This window comes from Salminus brasiliensis, chromosome 22 (genome assembly GCF_030463535.1).
Source record: "Salminus brasiliensis chromosome 22, fSalBra1.hap2, whole genome shotgun sequence".
In the NCBI taxonomy this organism is placed as follows: domain Eukaryota; kingdom Metazoa; phylum Chordata; class Actinopteri; order Characiformes; family Bryconidae; genus Salminus; species Salminus brasiliensis.
In genome coordinates, this window is record NC_132899.1 from 3,775,384 (window position 1) to 3,796,204 (window position 20,821).

At 42.4% G+C, this 20,821-nt stretch overlaps 1 protein-coding gene across 4 annotated transcripts in view; it reads left to right on the forward strand.

Moving 5' to 3' along the window:
* Window positions 1-20,821, forward strand: part of sdk2b (sidekick cell adhesion molecule 2b) — a 411,671-nt gene that overhangs the window by 345,667 nt on the left and 45,183 nt on the right. For all 4 annotated transcript variants that reach the window (XM_072667047.1, XM_072667049.1, XM_072667048.1 and 1 more), the window contains exons 13-22: window positions 5,142-5,318; window positions 5,445-5,581; window positions 7,402-7,549; window positions 9,030-9,170; window positions 14,242-14,423; window positions 16,784-16,899; window positions 17,595-17,790; window positions 18,821-18,919; window positions 19,433-19,624; window positions 20,196-20,317. In XM_072667047.1, the coding sequence (XP_072523148.1) occupies window positions 5,142-5,318; window positions 5,445-5,581; window positions 7,402-7,549; window positions 9,030-9,170; window positions 14,242-14,423; window positions 16,784-16,899; window positions 17,595-17,790; window positions 18,821-18,919; window positions 19,433-19,624; window positions 20,196-20,317 (1,510 nt within the window). The remainder of the gene's footprint in view (window positions 1-5,141; window positions 5,319-5,444; window positions 5,582-7,401; window positions 7,550-9,029; window positions 9,171-14,241; window positions 14,424-16,783; window positions 16,900-17,594; window positions 17,791-18,820; window positions 18,920-19,432; window positions 19,625-20,195; window positions 20,318-20,821) is intronic.

The following is a 20,821-nucleotide window of genomic DNA, read 5'->3' on the forward strand; positions in this document are numbered from 1 at the left end:
CCAGAGTCTGAGAGAGCACAACTGGCTGTGCTCTCTCCAAATGGATAGATAGATGGACTCTTAAGCAATGTTGGCTAGCACAGGCGTCTGTTAGCTGACGTGGTGGAGCTGGGGAGTGTATCGGGTGCCCAGCGCCGGTGTCAGGAGCATTGCTAGTGCTAAGGGGAGCTAGGAACTGGTGGGTTAATTGGCCCGTTCAGATTGAGTCGCTGAGCAGTGTATCCTCACCTTTTTTATAAGCTCTGACTGTTCTGAAAAGCAACTGGGAGCCCAAAAATGGGAGTCTGTGGCCCTCAATCAGAGAGCAAACCAGCACAGACTATGTGTGTGGTGGTGTGTGTGTGTGGGGGGGGGGGGGTAATGTGGTGTAATCCCTCCCTTATTATCAGGTCTAAACAGCCTCAGAGTGGCTCCTGTGATGAGCCTATAAACCTTTAAGCGGTGGTGGCTCAGCAGGCTGTTGATGACAGGGTTGTGGGTTCGATACCCAGGCTCAGCAAGCTGCCACTGTTGGGCCTTTGAGCAAGGCCCTTCACCCTCTCTGCTCCCTGGGCACCTCTTTGGGCATGTGTGCTCACTGTCCACTGTGTGGATGTGTGTGTGTGTTCACTGCACGGATGGGTTAAAGGCATAGGTCAAATTCCATCTGTGTCCAACAGTAATGGTGAGGATGGTTGTGTGGTCTTGTCTTAAGCAGTGGGCCTAAAATTTTAGACTGCTGCATCCGACAGTAAATCGTGGGGTAGTTGGTGGACCATTCCTTTGCCCATGGTGAAATTTTCTGTCGCTGTTTGCCGTCACCAAATGCTGCATTACTTTTTAAAGAGTTGGTTGTTAGATCTTTGTTTCTTGCTTTTTGCACACTTATCAAGCTGTTCCCACAGTTGCTGCTAACAGCCATCTCACAGTGTTTACTAAAATACACTCCAAGTGGCTTCCAACATGAGTGGGGGTGTTTGTGTGTGTCAGTCTAGTGGGATTAAACTGGCAAGACATTGAAAATCCTTATTTTCACAGCCACAGTGAACACCGAAATGTAGAATAGTGGCGTGATCAGATTCTTTTTGTTATTTATTTATATATATACAAATTATATACACCACTATATCTCCACTTTCCCACTTTGGGCTGTCACAGGAGCTGTGTCTGAATACAGGAGTGTGGAAATCAGGTAAAACTCGGCGTCGGCAGCAGCAGCAGCAGCAGCAGCAAATTTAGTGCCAAGAATTAACATCACAACATGGCGTACAAGACTGCACACACAAGCTGACGAGACAAATATCTCTCTCTCGCCCTCTCTCTCTCTCTCTGGAACACCTGCTCGGGCCGTTGGCTTATTTCATGACGAACAGGTGATGGAACGGCGGAGTAATTGAGTTGGATGGCAGCAGTAATTTGGAGCAGCAGTTAATGGATTTTCAGGGCGGTGAAAATCTGGACCAGTTAATCACACCAGGCGTGCTGCGAGTGTATCTGGACAGGGTTTCCATGTGTAGGATACTGTATTGTTTAGCATAGGCTTATTGTCATTCTCGGCTAGGACTCTCCAATGGCCTTGGTTTGCAGAACACTGCAAGGAATGATGTAGTATTTCCTCTAGGATTTTTCTTAGAAGCGGTGGCAGGTCCACACGTCCCCGCCTTCCCCACCCACCACCAGCAGCAGATGAATGTGTGAAGGTACTAAACTTAGTAAATATCACACAAGAGATGAAATACAGTAAAGCTGGGCTGCAAAACAAACTTTGTAGGCTATTTATTTAGATCCATTTATACACATGGCATCTTTCACCCACTGCAGCAGTATATATTTGCCTCGGTGGCAAAGACTGCAGCCTGCCTCTTTTTTGAGCCATTAATTTGAACCCTCTGGAGTCGCTGAGGGAATTTTCTTCTGCTTGGATTCGCCTTTAAAGGCACTTACATATAATGTAATTCCCACATATTTTATATCAAAATGTTCAGGACAAACTCAGCTCTCGCCGTAGTGAGACCCTCTGTGACCTAGAGCACTGTGTAAGGACATAACCTGACCATAAACCTGAAAAATAGAAGTTTGATATGAGAAATTCTTCATATTTCTTATGAAAACATGCCTTTACTCATGTGGACGAGTTGTTTTTGGTGCTGGAAATGGGTTTACCAGAGTCGTAGCTTCATAAAAGCAGTGGAATGTATGAATCCAATAGTGTATAAATGGTGAGAGGTGTCCATTGTTGACACTTTCCATTGGTTAGTTTCACGTCAAACCGTAGACAAACACACAGATCCACCAGTTAGACACGGCAAGAGGCTGAGATGAGCACCTTGACCCGTCTTCACAGTCACGTAACTCACATTCTGCTTGGATTCGCCTTTAAAGGCACTTACATATAATATAATTCCCACATATTTTGTATCAAAATGTTCAGGACAACCTCAGCTCTTGCCGTAGTGGGGCCCTATGTGACCTAGAGCACTGTGTGAGGAGATAACCTGACCATAAACCTGAAGAATTGAGGTCAGATTTGATCAATTCTTCATATTTCTTATGAAAACATGCCTTTACTCATGTGGACGAGTTGTTTTTGGTGCTGGAAATGGGTTTACGAGAGTCGTAGCTTCATAAAAGCAGTGGAATGTATGAATCCAATAGTGTATAAATGGTGAGAGGTGACCTTTGTTGACAATGTCCATTGGTTAGTTTCTCGTCAAACGTTCGTAGACGAACACATGGATCCACCAGTTAGACACGACAAAAGGCTGAGATGAGCACCTTGATCTGGATGAGAGCCATGCAATGGAAAGGGTGGAGTCTACAGATGCAGTAAATGTTAGAACTGTATTTCTGTGATGTGTTATCGCTAAGATATTAATAGAAACATCAAGAACCATCAAATTTGATGTTTGCACCAGCACGCTCGTAGGCTCCAGAGGGTTAAGAAAGGTATTGGATGGAGCACCACCATCACCATCCAGAGAACACAGTTCTTCCACTGCTCCACAGCTCAGTGCTGGGGTGGATGGGTGGGTGTTATATCCCTCTAGTCCCACGCCTGGCATTAGGCAGCATTAGGTGCCAATAGGTTCATGTTTGTTTATCTGCTCCAGAGAGTCCTATTCTATTGGCAGTACTTAAAGAAGCTGAATGCATTCATTAGACAGGGGTGTCCACAAATATTTGGACATAACATGTCAGACAGGTGTGCAGTAGGTGTGAATGTAAAGTAGCCAGGTTTTCTCAGTAGAAAGCCTACCTGAGGATACTGTATACAGTGTGGATTTACTGTAGACAGTAGTGTTGCTGGTGGAGTCGAGGCAGTGGAGAGCTGTTGAAGAATCCAATCTCTAGATGTTTCAGCACCTCTTAGGTCACTAAATAATTCCATGTGTTCTCAGATCCGGGTTGTATTGCCATGCCAACAAAGTCAGATGGAATTTGCCTAAGTGGGCTCAGCACAGAAAAGAACAAGTCTGACAACAGGGAGCAGTAAACATGGTCCAATCTACGTGGACCATGCTCTCACGCAAGACAGTGTGGTAGTTAAAGTGCTCTGGAGACAAGAAACAAAACAACTATTCATAATAGATGGAACTTCTGTGGAACTGTTCGCTTCTTGAACCATCTTACAGTAAGTGCTGCCAAGAAACTGGGAGGTTCTGACCTTAATAGTCCTGAGCTTTCTCCCAGATGTAAGGAGGGTCAACAAAGTGCTGACTGAGGCCTCTGGGACCTTCGCAACAGCTAAGCATGTCCAAATCAAAGGGGAACGATTGGGAGTTTGTCCTCCTTTGCTGCAGGAACAGCCTCCACTTTTTCTGGGAAGACTTTAGAGTGGATGTTTGAACATTGTTGTGAAGAGAGTTTGATTAAAGAGGTTGTATGATTAGGTCTGCCACTCCAAACTCATCCCAAAGGCATTGGATGAAGCCAATTTGACCTCCATGAGCATCAGTGAGCCTCAGGTGCCCATGACCCTGTCACCAGTTCACTGGTTTTCCTTTCTCAGAGCACTTTTGGTAGGTACTGACCACCTGCCTGATGTTATGGAAATGTTCTAACCCGGTCCTCCCAAAGGCATCGGATGAAGCTCCATCACACCAGAAGATGCATATCCCTCTATCCCACATTGAGAAAAAGGTGACCTTAGGCCAACTGCTCTACAGATGTGTTATAACAGACCCCATGGATCTCCAAGTACTAATGACAAAAGTATTGGGACACTGCTCGTTTCTTGTTTCTACTGCAATCAAGAGAATAAAAAAGAGTGTATCCTTTCTACTAAATTTTCGAGAAACATCGCTGGATGAGGATTTGATTGCATTCAGTGACAAGAGCATTTGTAAGGTCGGAATGTTGGATGATCAACACCTCACCTCATCCTTAACTCCCCAGCTCATCCCAAAAGTACTTGATGGAGCTCCATTACATCAGAGAATAGCACAGGTCTGGGTTTTTTTTTTTTTTTGTTGCTACATCGCCCACCCCTAATCCCTGGTGATGCGTCCCAGGGAAACCTGACTGGCCTCACTCTCTCTTGGGTGGGTTGGATGGGGACCATTTGAGGGGTTCCTGGCCTGGGTAAATGGGTCTTTATATACAGGAAAGACCTCTAGTGGCTGACTAGGATTGTTGGATTGTTTGACTGGACAAGCCCACCATTCTGCACCAATAAGAGTCCTTGGGCAAGACTCATACCTCTACATCTCCTACCTGTAATCTCCTTCACTAGGTAAGACCATCAGACTAATGCCAAAACTAAAATAGCTGGGCCTGCTCGTTAGAAGGTCTACCATCTGACTAATACTGACTAGGTCCCCCTTGTGCCACTACTACAAATCTGACCATTCAAAGCATGGACTCCACAAGACTTGTGAAAGTCTCCTGTAGGCTCTGGCAAGTTGTTAGCAGCAGATCATTTGACCTCCATGAGCATCAGTGAGCCTTAGGTGTCCCACCGCTGGCCCATTTCTCCTGCTTCAAAACCTCTAATCAATGTTTTTCACTTGACCTAATGTCTGGACAAGCTGAGAGCGCCAGAAGTTTGATCTGAAGGTAGAGCAGCATGTGGACTGAGGCGGTAGAGTGACATAAGTAACCTAATGTTATGGCTGATTGGTGTAATGTTGGTGTCATACCAAATCCTTCTAATGTGTGTTTAGGTTTGTATGGGAGAAGGACGGACAGGTGATTAACCCAAAGTCATTGCCACGGCTACGGCTGGACGGTAATGGGACACTGCACATCTCCCAGACGTGGTCAGGAGACATTGGGACCTACACCTGCAGAGTGACCTCAGTGGGAGGGAATGACTCCCGCAGTGCACACCTGAGAGTCAGGTACACATATCTTGTTTAACCCCTCCTCCTCAGTGTATATCACAATAATTTAATTGCTGTGTGTTTGCCTAATAGTCCCAGTCCTACATTATTGTGTATTTGTTTATTATGATGTGGTGTTTACAGGCAGTTGCCACATGCTCCAGAGAACCCGAGTGCAGTTCTGAGCTCCACAGAGAAAAGAGCGATTAACCTGACTTGGGCCAAACCATTCGATGGGAACAGCCCACTGATCCGTTACATGCTGGAGGTGTCTGAGAACAGTGAGTGACCATGTCAAGGTCATATAAAAAAGCTAGTGTTATAGGTGCTAGATTCTAGTGTATAGGAGTGTTTATTGAGGTGTTAATGGTCTAATATCTCCTATTCTAGTGTATAGGAGTGTTTATTGAGGTGTTAATGGTCTAATATCTCCTATTCTAGTGTATAGGAGTGTTTATTGAGGTTGTTTATGGACTAATATCTCCTATTCTAGTGTATAGGAGTGTTTACTGAGATGTTTATGGACTAATATCTCCTATTCTAGTGTATAGGAGTGTTTATTGAGGTTTTTATGGTCTAATATCTCTTATTCTAGTGTATAGGAGTGTTTATTGAAGTGTTTATGGACTAATATCTCTTATTCTAGTGTATAGGAGTGTTTATTGAGGTTGTTTATGGACTAATATCTCCTATTCTAGTGTATAGGAGTGTTTATTGAGGTTGTTCATGGACTAATATCTCCTATTCTGGTGTATAGGAGTGTTTATTGAGGTGTTTATGGACTAATATCTCCTATTCTAGTTTATAGGAGTGTTTATTGGGGTGTTTACGGACTAATATCTCTATTCTAGTGTATAGGAGTGTTTATTGAGGTTGTTTATGGACTAATATCTCCTATTCTAGTGTATAGGAGTGTTTATTGAGGTTGTTTATGGACTAATATCTCCTATTCTAGTGTATAGGAGTGTTTATTGAGGTGTTTATGGACTAATATCTCCTATTCTAGTTTATAGGAGTGTTTATTGGGGTGTTTATGGACTAATATCTCTATTCTAGTGTATAGGAGTGTTTATTGAGGTTGTTTATGGACTAATATCTCCTATTCTAGTGTATAGGAGTGTTTATTGGGGTGTTTATGGACTAATATCTCTATTCTAGTGTATAGGAGTGTTTATTGAGGTTGTTTATGGACTAACATCTCCTATTCTAGTTTATAGGAGTGTTTATTGGGGTGTTTATGGACTAATATCTCTATTCTAGTGTATAGGAGTGTTTATTGAGGTTGTTTATGGACTAATATCTCCTATTCTAGTGTATAGGAGTGTTTATTGGGGTGTTTATGGACTAATATCTCTATTCTAGTGTATAGGAGTGTTTATTGAGGTTGTTTATGGACTAACATCTCCTATTCTAGTGTATAGGAGTGTTTATTGAGGTGCTTATGGACTAATGTCTCCTATTCTAGTGTATAGGAGTGTTTATTGAGGTTGTTTATGGACTAATATCTCCTATTCTAGTGTAAAGGAATGTTTATTGAGGGTGTTTATGGACTAATATCTCCTATTCTAGTGTATAGGAATGTTTATTGAGGTGTTTATGGACTAATATCTCCTATTCTAGTGTATATGAGTGTTTATTGAGGTGTTTATGGACTAATATCTCCTATTCTTGTGTATAGGAGTGTTTATTGAGGTGCTTATGGACTAATGTCTCCTATTCTAGTGTATAGGAGTGTTTATTGAGATTGTTTATGGACTAATATCTCCTATTCTAGTGTATAGGAGTGTTTATTGAGATTGTTTATAGACTAATATCTCCTATTCTAGTGTATAGGAGTGTTTATTGAGATTGTTTATGGACTAATATCTCCTATTCTAGTGTATGAGTGTTTATTGAGGTTGTTTATGGACTAATATCTCGTATTCTAGTGTATAGGAGTGTTTATTGAGGGTGTTTATGGACTAATATCTCTATTCTAGTGTATAGGAGTGTTTATTGAGGGTGTTTATGGACTAATATCTCCTATTCTAGTGTATAGGAGTGTTTATTCAGGTAATTTTTCTGACTCATTTCTGCTTTTTCTGTGTGTATTTGTGTTCAGATGCTCCATGGATGATCCTGCTGGCTAATATTGAACCGGAATCTGCAGCGGTGACGGTGAGTGGACTGATCCCGGCGAGGTCCTACCAGTTCCGCCTGTGTGCCGTAAACAACGTGGGGAAAGGACCATTCAGCAAGGAGACAGAACGGTGAGGGTTGCATAGGCGCACACATACACATGCTTTTATATATATATATATATATATATATATATATATATATATATATATATATATATATATAAGCATGTCATGGTCCTGACAGATTGTGTATATTAGGTGTGTATTTGTGTTTTTCTATGTGTTGAACGAGAGGAAGTTAGGTACAGTGATACTATAGAGTGTGTGTAAGTGGGGAGGATTCATTGTTAGTCTGAAGAGCAGTGAAACCCCAGCAGGATATAAAGGAGAATGGAGAATGCAAACCTGGCCTTCAGTGAATAGAGGATACAATCATGATTAGCATGATTTAAATTTGGGATTTAAAGACAACTTTTATTTTACATACATATTCACATACGTACATTTTTATATAGTTCTTAAATGTATACATTTTATTCACTTTGTATGGGTACAGATTTATACATATGTTTCTTTAGTCCGACATTTTAAAAAAGTTTTAGTTTTAAAATGGAAATTTTGCTTTTTTTTTTCAGATTTAGAGACAAATGTAAGTTTTTAGTTAAAAGTTTGAGAAAGTTTGCTTTTTAGGTAAAGATTTACAAACTTGTGATTTTTAATCAAATGAAATGTATACATTTTTGGTAAAAAAGAATTATAACATTGCACCATTACAAATTTTTTTCTGGTGCAGATTTGCCTGTTTTTTTATTTTTTAGACAAATCGTCCATATTGCTGCTGTCCACACAAATATGTATCTTCATGGTTTGAACCCTGTAGCTGCTTCTGTACACTGTCTAAATAATTCTGGACAAATGGACCAATAGAAATGCTCTAAATTACTTAGAATAAACTCTTATTTCGCATTAACTTCCACTTACAGCCTTCTCCTGTAAATTTACCATTATGGAGATATTTTTGGATTATTTTTATTGGACAGTGATGGTATAAAATATTAAAATTTCATAGAATATTTAAAAATACAGTATTAAGTATAACTTTTTTACAAGCTTTGTCCTGTCAGATAGTCCTCTATGGTCTGGTGTCATTTTGTGGTCAGCGGTGTGCTCAAATAACAACCTAAGCCTCTTCCCCCTTGCGAGAAAAACAAATGAATGAATTATGAATGCAGTTATTTATTTATTTGTTTGTTTTTTTTATTTATGTATTTGTTTATTTATTTATAGCTGATACAGTTTGTCCAGATGTGTCCGGACCCTCTGAAGTCTGAAGTAGTGAGTGTAATTATTGATGAATAACTGCTAACAGCAGGTCAGGAGGCCGACACTGTCCGTTAATGTGTGTACAAAGAACGGCCTGATGAAGGGCAGTGAGGAAGAGAGCGAGAGAGAGGTTTAGCCTGAGGCTCAGCCTGGAGAACGGAAGCTTAGCACTAAATCAGACCTGAGCCCTGTCCAACCGAACTACAGCGCTCTCTGCGCTGAAGCTGAAACTGACCACACCACTGCGTACCAGCAGTCTCACTCTCTCTCTCTCTCTGTCTCTCAGGGTCTCTCTCCCAGAGGAGCCCCCCAGTGCCCCCCCTCAGAATGTCATTGCAAGTGGCCGAACCAACTCCTCCATCATGATCCAGTGGCAGCCTCCTCCCGAGAGCCAGCAGAACGGCGTCCTCCGTGGATACGTCATCCGGTCAGTCCCTGTGCCGCCCCCTACTGCATTACACTGCACCTTACACCACGACCACCACTGCCCACACAGCACCTGGAATTAATTCGACACGTCAGATTTCCATTCTAGTGTTGATTTAACATCATGATTTTAAAACAGCATGCAAACAGATGCTCCACGGACTGTAACCGGGAGAACAGTGTCTCCGTCATTCCCACCGGGCCGGAACGCTGCTGCTGCTACTGCACTATGGAGCTTGGGTGGTGGAGCTGCAGGAGGAGAACCTCTCTCCAGAACTGCTGCTGTGTGACGCTGCAGAACCCATAGAGTCATATTAGTATAAAATCCTGTAGTGTTACTCTACCACCTCAGCCCACATGCTGCTCCACCTTCAGATCAAGCTTCTGCAGCTCTCAGACTGTCCAGAAATGCATGTGCACATCCGTCTGTCCATGAGGGGGCGCTCAAAGCGTGATTTGTATTTACTGCAGTGGAGTAAAACTGGAATTACCCTCCACAACTGTAGGGGGAGCCCTGGAGCACAAACTACCAAGAATTGTTTTTATTTGTTTGTTTGTTTGTTTTGTTTATTTTAATTTGTGATTTTTGTCCCCAACTGTTGGCGAGTGTGGTTCAGATTTACACCATCGTCATTAATACAAATCATGCTCTCAGCGCCCCCTCATGGACAGCTGTATACGACAAGACATAACAGTTGTTAAGCAGGACTGTCCAATTCGACACCCTGATGAAACGAAGAGCTGTATACATGTCCAGTGAGAGGACGGGGCTACAGACTAGATACAGTTGATGAAAATTACAAGGGCGGAAAAGGGGGCGGGGCAGAAATTCACAACCTAAAAGAAGAACTGTATATATTTACAATGAGAGAGAGATAGACACCAGTGAAGAAAATGACGATAACGGAATGGGAGTGGAGCAGGAAAACACAACCAAAACAAAGAACTGTACATACTTACAAGGAGAGGGCGGGGTTACAGACTAGACACAGTTGAAAAAATTGACAATGATGAAATGGGGGCGGAGCAGGAAAACACAACCAAGAAAAAAACGGTATATATTTACAATGAGAGGGCGGGGTTACAGACTAGACACAATTGAAGAAACTGACAATGACAGAATGGGGGCGGAGCATGAATTCTCACCCAAAATGAAGGTGGAATGGGGGTGGAGCAGGAAAACGCAAAGAAAATGAAGAACTGTATTTATATACATTAAGAGGGCGGGGCTAGAGACTAGATACAAATAGATCGAAAGGTAATTACAGGGGATGGAACAGGAAAAAAAGCTTAATCCCATGATAGAGACTTAAAGCAGAATGTAAACATAAATAATATTTTAAAAATAATTATTTTAAATAATATTTAAAGCAATTAATTACTACATTTGTAGAATGTATGTCCTGTACTGGTCAGTATTCTATGTTTTCTGTTCCCACACTATTAGCAGTCTCAGAAGCCCCACCCCCTGCCCCCATTCACACACTCTCCCTTTATGTCAGCATTGTTTTATTGCTCATTATCATTTTACAGAGAGCCAAATCACTACAGCGTCTTCCGCCCTGCTGTTCCACCTCTTTCAGACTGGGATTCTTCTCAGATTCCAGCATACTGTGTTTTAATCCTCTGGTATAAATCTCTCTCTCTCTCTCTCTCTCTCTCTCTCTCTCTCTCTCTCTCTCTCTCTCTCTGAGCCCCTTCCTAAATCAGAGATCTGTGAAAGTTTGGTGTCTGGGCCGCTGTTCAGCACTGACAGACTGCAGCCTGCTTTTGGCTCGGCAGACATAAATATTTATGCCAAACTTTAGGCCCCATATGGTGCACTCAATTCAAGAGAGAGAGAGAGAGAGAGAGAGAGAGAGAGAGAGAGAGAGAGAGGGAGGGATTGAATAGTATTAGCAGGCAGATGGAAAGTGGTGTGCAGACTCCCTCTGCTGTTTGTAAATGGAATAGCAAGTCAGCAGATTGGCTCAGCAATGTTCAGGAATGTGCACCTGTACACTGATACGACTCCTCTCAGTAATGGGCCGAGCTCCGGACTTTAGGAAGGCCGTTCCAAAAGCTTGTGTTCTGAAGTGGTTCTCCTGGTTCATTATTCCATCCACTCTGTGCAGAAGACCCGTTCCAGAACCAGTTCCAGACCCAGAACATGTTGCTGTCAACACTATGCTTTACAGCTGGTGTGGTGTTCTTGGGGTTAAACACCTCATCCTCCAAACATGACTCTCTTAATAAACACCATAATTCCCCAACCAAACACCATCATTATCCAAACAAACACCACCATTTTCCAACCAAACAACATCATTATCCAAACACCATCATTATCGAAACACCACCATTCTCCAACCAAACATCATCATTATCCAAACACCATCATTATCCAAACACCACCATTCTCCAACCAAACATCATCATTATCCAAACACCATCATTATCCAAACAAACAACATAATTATCCAAACACCACCATTCTCCAACCAAACATCATTATCCAAACACCCTCATTATCCAAACACCATCATTATCCAAACAAACAACATAATTATCCAAACACCACCATTCTCCAACCAAACATCATTATCCAAACACCCTCATTATCCAAACATGACTCTGTGTGTTCATTCTCTTAATAAACACCATAATTCCCCAACCAAACACCATCATTATCCAAACACCACCATTCTCCAACCAAACAACATCATTATCCAAACAAACACCACCATTCTCCAACCAAACAACATCATTATCCAAACACCACCATTCTCCAACCAAACATCATTATCCAAACACCAGCATTATCCAAACACCACAATTCTCCAACCAAACACCTGCTTTGACCTCCAAATACAACCATCCTCCAACAACGGCTACCAAAATCCAACTGAACACCACCATTCTCCAACCAAACAACATTATTATCCAAACACCACCATTCTCCAACCAAACAACATTATTATCCAAACACCACCATTCTCCAACCAAACAACATTATTATCCAAACACCACCATTCTCCAACCAAACATCATTATCCAAACACCATCATTATCCAAACAAACACCACTATTCTCCAACCAAACATCATTAACCAAACACCATCATTATCCAAACAAACACCACCATTCTCTACCAAACACCAGCTTTCACCTCCAAATGCAACCATCCTCCAACAACGGCTATCAAAATCCAACCGAACACCACCATTCTCCAACCAAACATCATTATCCAAACACCACCATTCTCCAAACAAACATCATTATCCAAACACCACCATTCTCCAAACAAACATCATTATCCAAACACCACCATTCTCCAAACAAACATCATTATCCAAACACCACCATTCTCCAACCAAACATCATTATCCAAACACCACCATTCTCCAACCAAACACCATCATTATCCAACCAAACAACATCATTATCCAAACACTACCATTCTCCAACCAAACATCATTATCCAAACACCACCATTCTCCAACCAAACATCATTATCCAAACACCACCATTCTCCAAACAAACATCATTATCCAAACACCACCATTCTCCAACCAAACATCATTATCCAAACACCACCATTCTCCAACCAAACACCATCATTATCCAAACAAACAACATAATTATCCACCAAACACCAGCTTTCACCTCCAAAGACAACCATCCTTCAACAACGGCTATCAAAATCCAACCGAACACAACCATTCTCCAACCAAACATCATGATCCAAACACCAGCATAATCCAAACAAACACCACCATTCTCCAAACAAACAACATCATTATCCAAACACCACCATTCTCCAAACAAACATCATTATCCAAACACCACCATTCTCCAAACAAACAACATCATTATCCAAACACTACCATTCTCCAACCAAACATCGTTATCCAAACACCATCATTATCCAAACACCACCATTCTCCAACCAAACACCATCATTATCCAAACAAACAACATAATTATCCACCAAACACCAGCTTTCACCTCCAAATACAACCATCCTTCAACAACGGCTATCAAAATCCAACCGAACACCACCATTCTCCAACCAAACATTATCATTCTCCCACCATTCTCCCTCATTGTCCACCGTGAATTGATTGAACCAGGGTCAGTTAGTTAGTTTTGTGAGTTTTTGGATGTTTTTTGTAGAACACTGGGTCAGTGTGCTCAAGGCATTACCTTGAGTCCAATCCTCAGACGCTCTGCAGGATTTCAAATAGCGGAGGCAGGTGTGTACAGAACTGACACAGTATCTACACAGACCCTGAGGCTCTCCAGGAGGATCGGCTCACGCTAACTGGAGTAAAATTCACCCAGATGTGCTGCTGTTTCCGCTCAGACAAACTGCTGCATGATAAACCAGCATAGGATGCACTCTATACATTATTCAAAATACACTACATGTCCAAATGTTTGTGGACACCCCTTCTAATGACTACATTCAGATGTGCAAATGCACAAACACAAAAAGTCCCTGTAGGTAAGTACTGGCAATAGAATAGGACTCTCTGGAGCAGATCAATAAACATGAACCTATTGGCTCCATGCTGCCTAATGCCAGGCGTGGGCTAGTAGAGGGGTATAAAGCCCCCCAGCATTGAGATGTGGAGAAGTGGAAGAACTGTGCTCTCTGGAATGATGGTGGTGGAGCTCCATCCAGTTATTTTGGGATGAGTTAGGGAGTTGGGGATGATGAGGCAGGGTGATGATCATCCAATGTTTTGACCTCACTAAAGCTTTTGTGACTGAATGCAATCAAATCCTCACAGCAATGCTCCTCCAATCTAGTAGAAAGCCTTCTTCCCTGGACAGTAGAGACAGAACTCTTTTTTAATAAAAGAAACAAGGAAGGAGCAGGTGTCCCATTACTTTTGTCCATATTTCACTCCAAAAAACAGAGCTGCTTCAAATGGTTCTATAAGATGATGTTCTCTTAATCTTTAATGGAGCAAAAAGTGGTTCTTCTACAGCACCTTTTGAGGGTGTATCCCTGTCAAAGCATCTGCAACAGTAGCATTGTCCAGCGCACACCTGTCCAACACTGACCTCAGTGCTCTATGTTGTAGTTTTCGTCTAACAGGTCTACCAGTAGACATCCAATACAAGAACATCTCCAACCCAGATGTCACCAATCTGCTCCTGGAGGACCTCATCATCTGGACCAACTACGAGATCGAGGTGGCAGCGTATAACGGAGCTGGCCTGGGTGTCTATAGCCACAAGGTCACAGAGTGGACCCTGCAAGGAGGTGAGGGCTGAGCTCTGAGGGTGGATGTTCTCTGTATATTCATTGGGAATTATCAACCAGGGGGTGGGGAAGTTCTACACGTGAGCTACCAGGCAAATGTACCTGCAAATACTCCACCAATTAGCATGGTGCTGAAAAAGGAACTGCAGCATTCTTGCTTTTTAGGTTCAGAGACGCTCTACACTATACGTACAAATGTTTTTGGACACCCCTTTCTAATGAATGCATTCAGAATTGCCAATACATTAGGACTCTCTGGAGCAGATCAACATGAACCTACTGGCACCATGCTGCCTAATGCCAGGCGTGGGCTAGAGGGGTATAAAGCCCCCCATCATTGAGGAGCTGTGGAGCAGTGGAAGAACTGTGTTCTTTGGAATGATGGTGGTGGAGCTCCATCCAATACTTTTGAGATGTTTTGGTGAGTTAGGGATGAGGTGAGGTGATCATCCAACGTCCTGACCTCACTAACAACATCAATCTTACAACACTTCCCCCCAAAAAAAAATCTAGTAGAAAGCCTTCCTCCCTGGACAGTAGTAATACAAAAAATTGTGGCCGTAATTAACAAGCAGTGTCCCAATACTTTTGTCCATTTAGTGTTGACCGTATGTTGACCATATTTAGTGTCAACAAATGTTGATGATCCACTGTAGACTCTAAACTGCTCTGTTCCCCTACGTTCCTCACTGTTGCTGGGATTCGTGCCCATTTATGGCTCAATGGCACAGCGGCGAAAACAAAGGATTGTACCTGGATCTGGAAAAGACAGTAGCTGATATCCTGTTTGTTCTACTGAATCTCTTTCACATTCACATTTACGGCATTTAGCAGACGCTCTTCTCCTGAGCCAAAAGTTTCGACTCTACTAAATACAGAAGGCAGCATGGAGGCCACGATACTCATACACATACACATACTGTGCACTCTTCCCAAGTACTGTCAGAAGAGGAGGGTCTTCAGTCTGGGTTTGAGGACAGCGAGTGTTGGACTCTGCTGTTCGGACACCCAGGGGAAGTTCGTTCCACCACTTCGGTGCCAGGACGTGTTCAGTGCAATTAGACCTATGCAGCATGTTGCGTTCTTATATAAAGAGAATCAGAGACTAAGGGCCCTATTTTAGCTAGATTTTTAGGGGAGGCATCCACAGCTTGATTTAGGGGGCGTGTCGGTGTGTCTTTGCTATGGTAACGACGGGAAAAGTTTGTCATGCTTGGCTCGAAACTCTTCAAAAGTCATGTACCGAGTCTCTTAATTAATCATGGGTGTGTTTTATTTGGGCATAACGTGCAGTAATAAACCAATCAGTGTGTCTCTCGCCATTCCTTTAAGAGCCAGGTGCGGTCAGACTGACCTTGGCGGGTTGCTATTTCAGGGGTGTAAAGCGTGGTGGGGTGTACAAGCATCGGGCTGCACGCACCTGTGTTGACAATTCAGTGGCGAGATATCAACGAACGAACGTCTGACTGTTGACGAACGTCTGTCTAGACTGTTTTCAGTCAGTGGAGCTCCTGCTGTGTTTTCCGCTGCCGAGATACACAGCAATACTCCAAAAACTGACCCGAACACCCTTCATTTGAGACCACCGCGCTTATCGGTGTAGATATATTTGCCAGAACCGTTGCTGTTTAAACACGCAGGGTGTAAGATAGGGCCCTAAAAGAGAAAGAGAGATAGCAAAAGAGAGCGAGAGAGAGCGAGAGAGAGCGAGAGAGGTCACAGGATCAACTAAAGAAGGGTCTCCAATTTACTCCACAGTCTGTTCATCTACTATTGTCCAACCAGAGACGAAATGTGTGTGTGTGTGTGTGTTTGTGTCTGTGTTGGGGTTGATTGGGGGGTATGGTGTGTTTAATTGTCCTTCAGGGCCACCTACTGATTCCCCATCTGCAGATTTAACTGCCCCCGCTTCCTAAAAAGCCCTGCTGATTAAATGCCCTGTTGACTAACTGCCACTGCTGATTAATTACCCCTCTAGGTTCTGTCCTTCAGAGGGAGCCAAACGGATGGGAAACAGAGGGGTAAACATTTCCAAACAGAGGAAAAAGCTTTAAAGCTTTGCCTTTATTTGTTTATCCTGAAGAAAGTGAGATTCCCCCCCACCCAAAAAAATAAACGATTCATTGAATGATTGGATTTAATGGCTGTGAACATCTGGACTGGCCCTGGTGCAGATAAACGATTCTGAAACATCTGCTTTCTCCTGGTTTCTCTGGGACACGATTACAGTGATGTGTTTTATTAGCGTGTGAAACCCCTTATTCCTGAGGATGTTCTTATCTCGGTCCTAACTGAAAGTGCAGGGCAGATTCAGGATGTGGTTCTAAAGCTCTGCTCTGATAATGATGTCTTTCTGTTAGTTCCCACTGTTGCTCCTGGAAACGTTCAAGCTGAACCTGTGAACTCCACCAGCATCCGCTTCACCTGGACTGCTCCCAACCCTCAGTTCATCAACGGCATCAACCAGGGATACAAGGTGATATCACACACATACACACTTCTGTAACCTGGGCTTCCAGTGTCTCTGTGGTATCCAGGGTTTCTGTGGTATCCAGTGTTCCTGTGGTATCCAGAGTTTCTGTGGTATCCAAAGTTTCTGTGGTATCCAGTGTTTCTGTGGTATCCAGGGTTTCTGTGGTATCCAGGGTTTCTGTGGTATCCAGTGTTTCTGTGGTATCCAGGGTTTCTGTGGTATCCAGTGTCTCTGTGGTATCCAGGGTTTCTGTGGTATCCAGTGCCTCTGTGGTATCCAGTGTCTCTGTGGTATCCAGGGTTTCTGTGGTATCCAGTGTCTCTGTGGTATCCAGGGTTTCTGTGGTATTCAGTGTCTCTGTGGTATCCAGTGTTTCTATGGTATCCAGTGTCTCTATGGTATCCAGTGTAATATTCATTGAATCTGTGGTGTTGAATGTTTCTATGGGTGTCGAGTGTGTGTGTGTGTGTGTGTGTGTGTGTGTGTTTTCTCAGTGTGGTATCAGATGTTTCTCCATAAGTTCTGGTATGAGTGTGGATGAGCTGCAGTGTTTGTCTCTGCTGCCCCCTGCAGGACTCTAAAGCCTGATCAGTGACTATTAAGGAAAACAGAGGCATTTATCACACCATTAACTTTCCTGCTCTTGCGTTGTAACTTAATGTGTTTGTGTGTGTGTGTGTGTGTGTGGTGTCCTTCAGCTGTTGGCATGGGAGCCGGGTCAGGAGGAGGAGGTTACCATGGTAACAGTCCGTCCGAATTTCCAGGACAGCGTTCATGTGGGCTACATCAGCGGCCTGAAGAAGTTCACCCAGTATTACACCTCGGTGCTGTGCTTTACCACGCCGGGCGACGGCCCCCGCAGCCCTGCGAAGAGGATACACACACATGAAGACAGTGAGACACACACACACAGATACACACACATACACACACACACACATAAACACACACATTTACACCATTTAGTTGCCATTGATTGTATCTGGGTTTGCTGTTTATATAATTTTATGATCCATAGTTTTGCTTTCACCAGATCAGACTTCACTCTAAGCAAAAGAGGTTCTATAGAGTACTATAAGGGTTCTTTCTATCAATAGTGGAACTCTTTTTGGTTCTGTAGTGTTTCTATAAAGAACCATCTACAGGTTTCCCTTGTATATTCAGGTCCCTTGAACGGGCAACCAGCCATTTAAGCATTCAGATGGTTCTTTGAGACACCACAGTTCTTGAAAGAACCATTGGGTGTACTAAAGACTCACTGAGAACCTTTTTTAAAGGTGAATAGAACCATTTACAATCATTTATTCTTGCATATGAAGAACCTTTAATCATTCTCATTACTAAAGCCATTTTCTATTTTAGCACCATCACAGCTAATGGTAACGCTCGCAGTGCTGTCCGATCGATGTGCTATCTAGAACCCTGGGTTTTCTATGACCTTGCCTGAAAAACACAGTCTAGGGAAACCTAAAGACTAGACTAAACCGGATTCCAGAACTGAAGGGAGACACCTTACACAAACCATTACAGGGAAGATATGTGCACACAGAACGTGGGTTCTTCAAGAGTTCTGCTGAAGCAATGGCAGACGTTCTATATAGAACCATGACAACCCAGTGAACTATTATGGATTATCGGGTTGATCCTGTACTCTAAGCAAAGCCTGTTCAGTGGTCATATTGCTCAGGTTAGTAGAATAGTTTAGTGCTGTATAGAACTATAGAACAATGGATCTTTAAAGATAAAGATACAAGCAAAAACATCTAAAAAAGGTTCTGCAACACAGCCGAGAAGATCCTACAATGCTCTGAGTGAAAACAACTATTTGGACTATTAAAATTATTAATTTAATTGTATTATTTTTTTTTGTATTTATTTATTCATTTATCTCTCTCTCTCTCTCTCTCTCTCTCTCTCTCTCTAGCTCCGGGAGCTGTGGGTCACCTGAGTTTTACGGAGATCCTGGACACGTCTCTGAAAGTCAGCTGGAGAGAACCTAATGAGAAGAACGGCGTTCTCACCGGTGATTTACTTTTTACCTGTTTTTGACTTCCTTTTACTCCCTGTTACCCTGGTAAACAGTCCTGTTACTATGGTACAGTTTAGAGGATACACCACCATGTGGCATGCTATTTTATAACTAAATTATTATTTAATAGGAAATACGATATCTGTGTGGACAAACATTTTCATGATTTACTTTTGTTTTCTTACAGTTTATATAATAATAAAAAATTATATTTTGGCAACATTTAAGACAAGTTTAAGACCATAAAACCCTACAATATTACAGTTTCTAAAGCATTTTGTAAATAAAACAATAAAAACAATTAAAATATATTTAAAAAAAGAAGAGGCCTCAGAACTGATCCCTGTGGTACGCCCACATCCATTCGGCCTACACACGCTGTGTTCTACCAGAAGACTAATCCAGGACTGGGTCTAGATTTTATTACTAAATCAAATCAAGAGTTTTGTCAATTTAGTGTGTGTGTGTGTGTGTGTGTGTGTGTGTGTGTGTGTGTGTGTGTTTCAGGTTATCGTATCTCGTGGGAGGAGTATAACCGCACTAACACTCGTGTCACGCATTACCTTCCCAACGTCACTCTGGAGTACAGAGTAACGGGACTGACCGCTCTGACCACCTACACCATTGAGGTGGCAGCAATGACCTCCAAAGGCCAGGGTCAGCTCAGTTCGTCTACAATATCATCCGGAGTACCACCAGGTTATTATACACACACACACACACACACACACACAAACACACCACATATGCTGTGGTGGTTCTATTAGGTTTTAGCCCAGCAGGTTGGCCTGTTTGTCTTTGTGTAATGAAATCATGACATTCAGGTGCAGAATTAACAGCAGAAACCTGTAGAAAGCTCAAATTTGGTCTGTTTATCTTTATTTATTTGTTTGTTTGTTTATTTATTTATTTTGTTTGCTGCAGTGCCAGATAATAAAGAAGTGTTGATTTTAAAAGAGCGCCACCGCAGTACAATTTCTGGCCTCCAGATGGCACCACAATTCTAATTGCAAAATTGAGATCTGGCATAGTCAGGAAGACATGGTTAAATATAATAATAATATATAGAATATCTAATAATAATAATAATAATAATAATAATAAATAAATAAAATGCAATAATACAAATAATGATACCACATATATATATTCTCGCTTTGTGGTACTATTGGTGGTGGTGGTGGTATATATATATATATATATATATATATATATATATATATGGAAAATATTAGTCAGTAATTGCCATGCCTTTCCTCATCTTGTGTAGAGCTTCCTGGTCCCCCGACTAATTTAGCCATCTCCAACATCGGCCCCCGGTCCGTTACTCTGCAGTTTAAACCTGGCTATGATGGAAAAACCTCCATATCCCGCTGGCAGGTGGAGGCACAGGTAAGCCTCACTTCCAAGAGAGTTGAACTATTTCATATGCATCATTCATATTTCATCTTGTTTATTACTATCTCCTCCCACCCTGTTGTTTTTTTCCCAATCCGCGGTACAGATCGCTTACCATCTCGAATTTGTTTACAGCTGTGGTGAATGGAGGCAGGAGTTGCCATGACTACGGCACAAATATAGACATTTACTGTCCAAACCCACCAGAGAACCTCCTCAAATCTGGACAGATCTCTTTTTTTGAGACTATACCTCCTACAGCTACGCTGTGTTGTCAAAAGTATTTGGACATCTACACACCAGGTTTTTATGATGTCCCATAACCCTTTTTTCTTCATGTTCACGCCAAACCCACTCTGAATGACCTTACTCAGTCCCTCTTTTAGTCTGATGTTCTTCCATGACCAGTACGGGTCTTGACCATTGCTTTTGCAAAGCTTGAAGTGGTGGGACAGGTCCATTAGTACTTTTGTAACAATGCCTTACTGAACCTGAAGC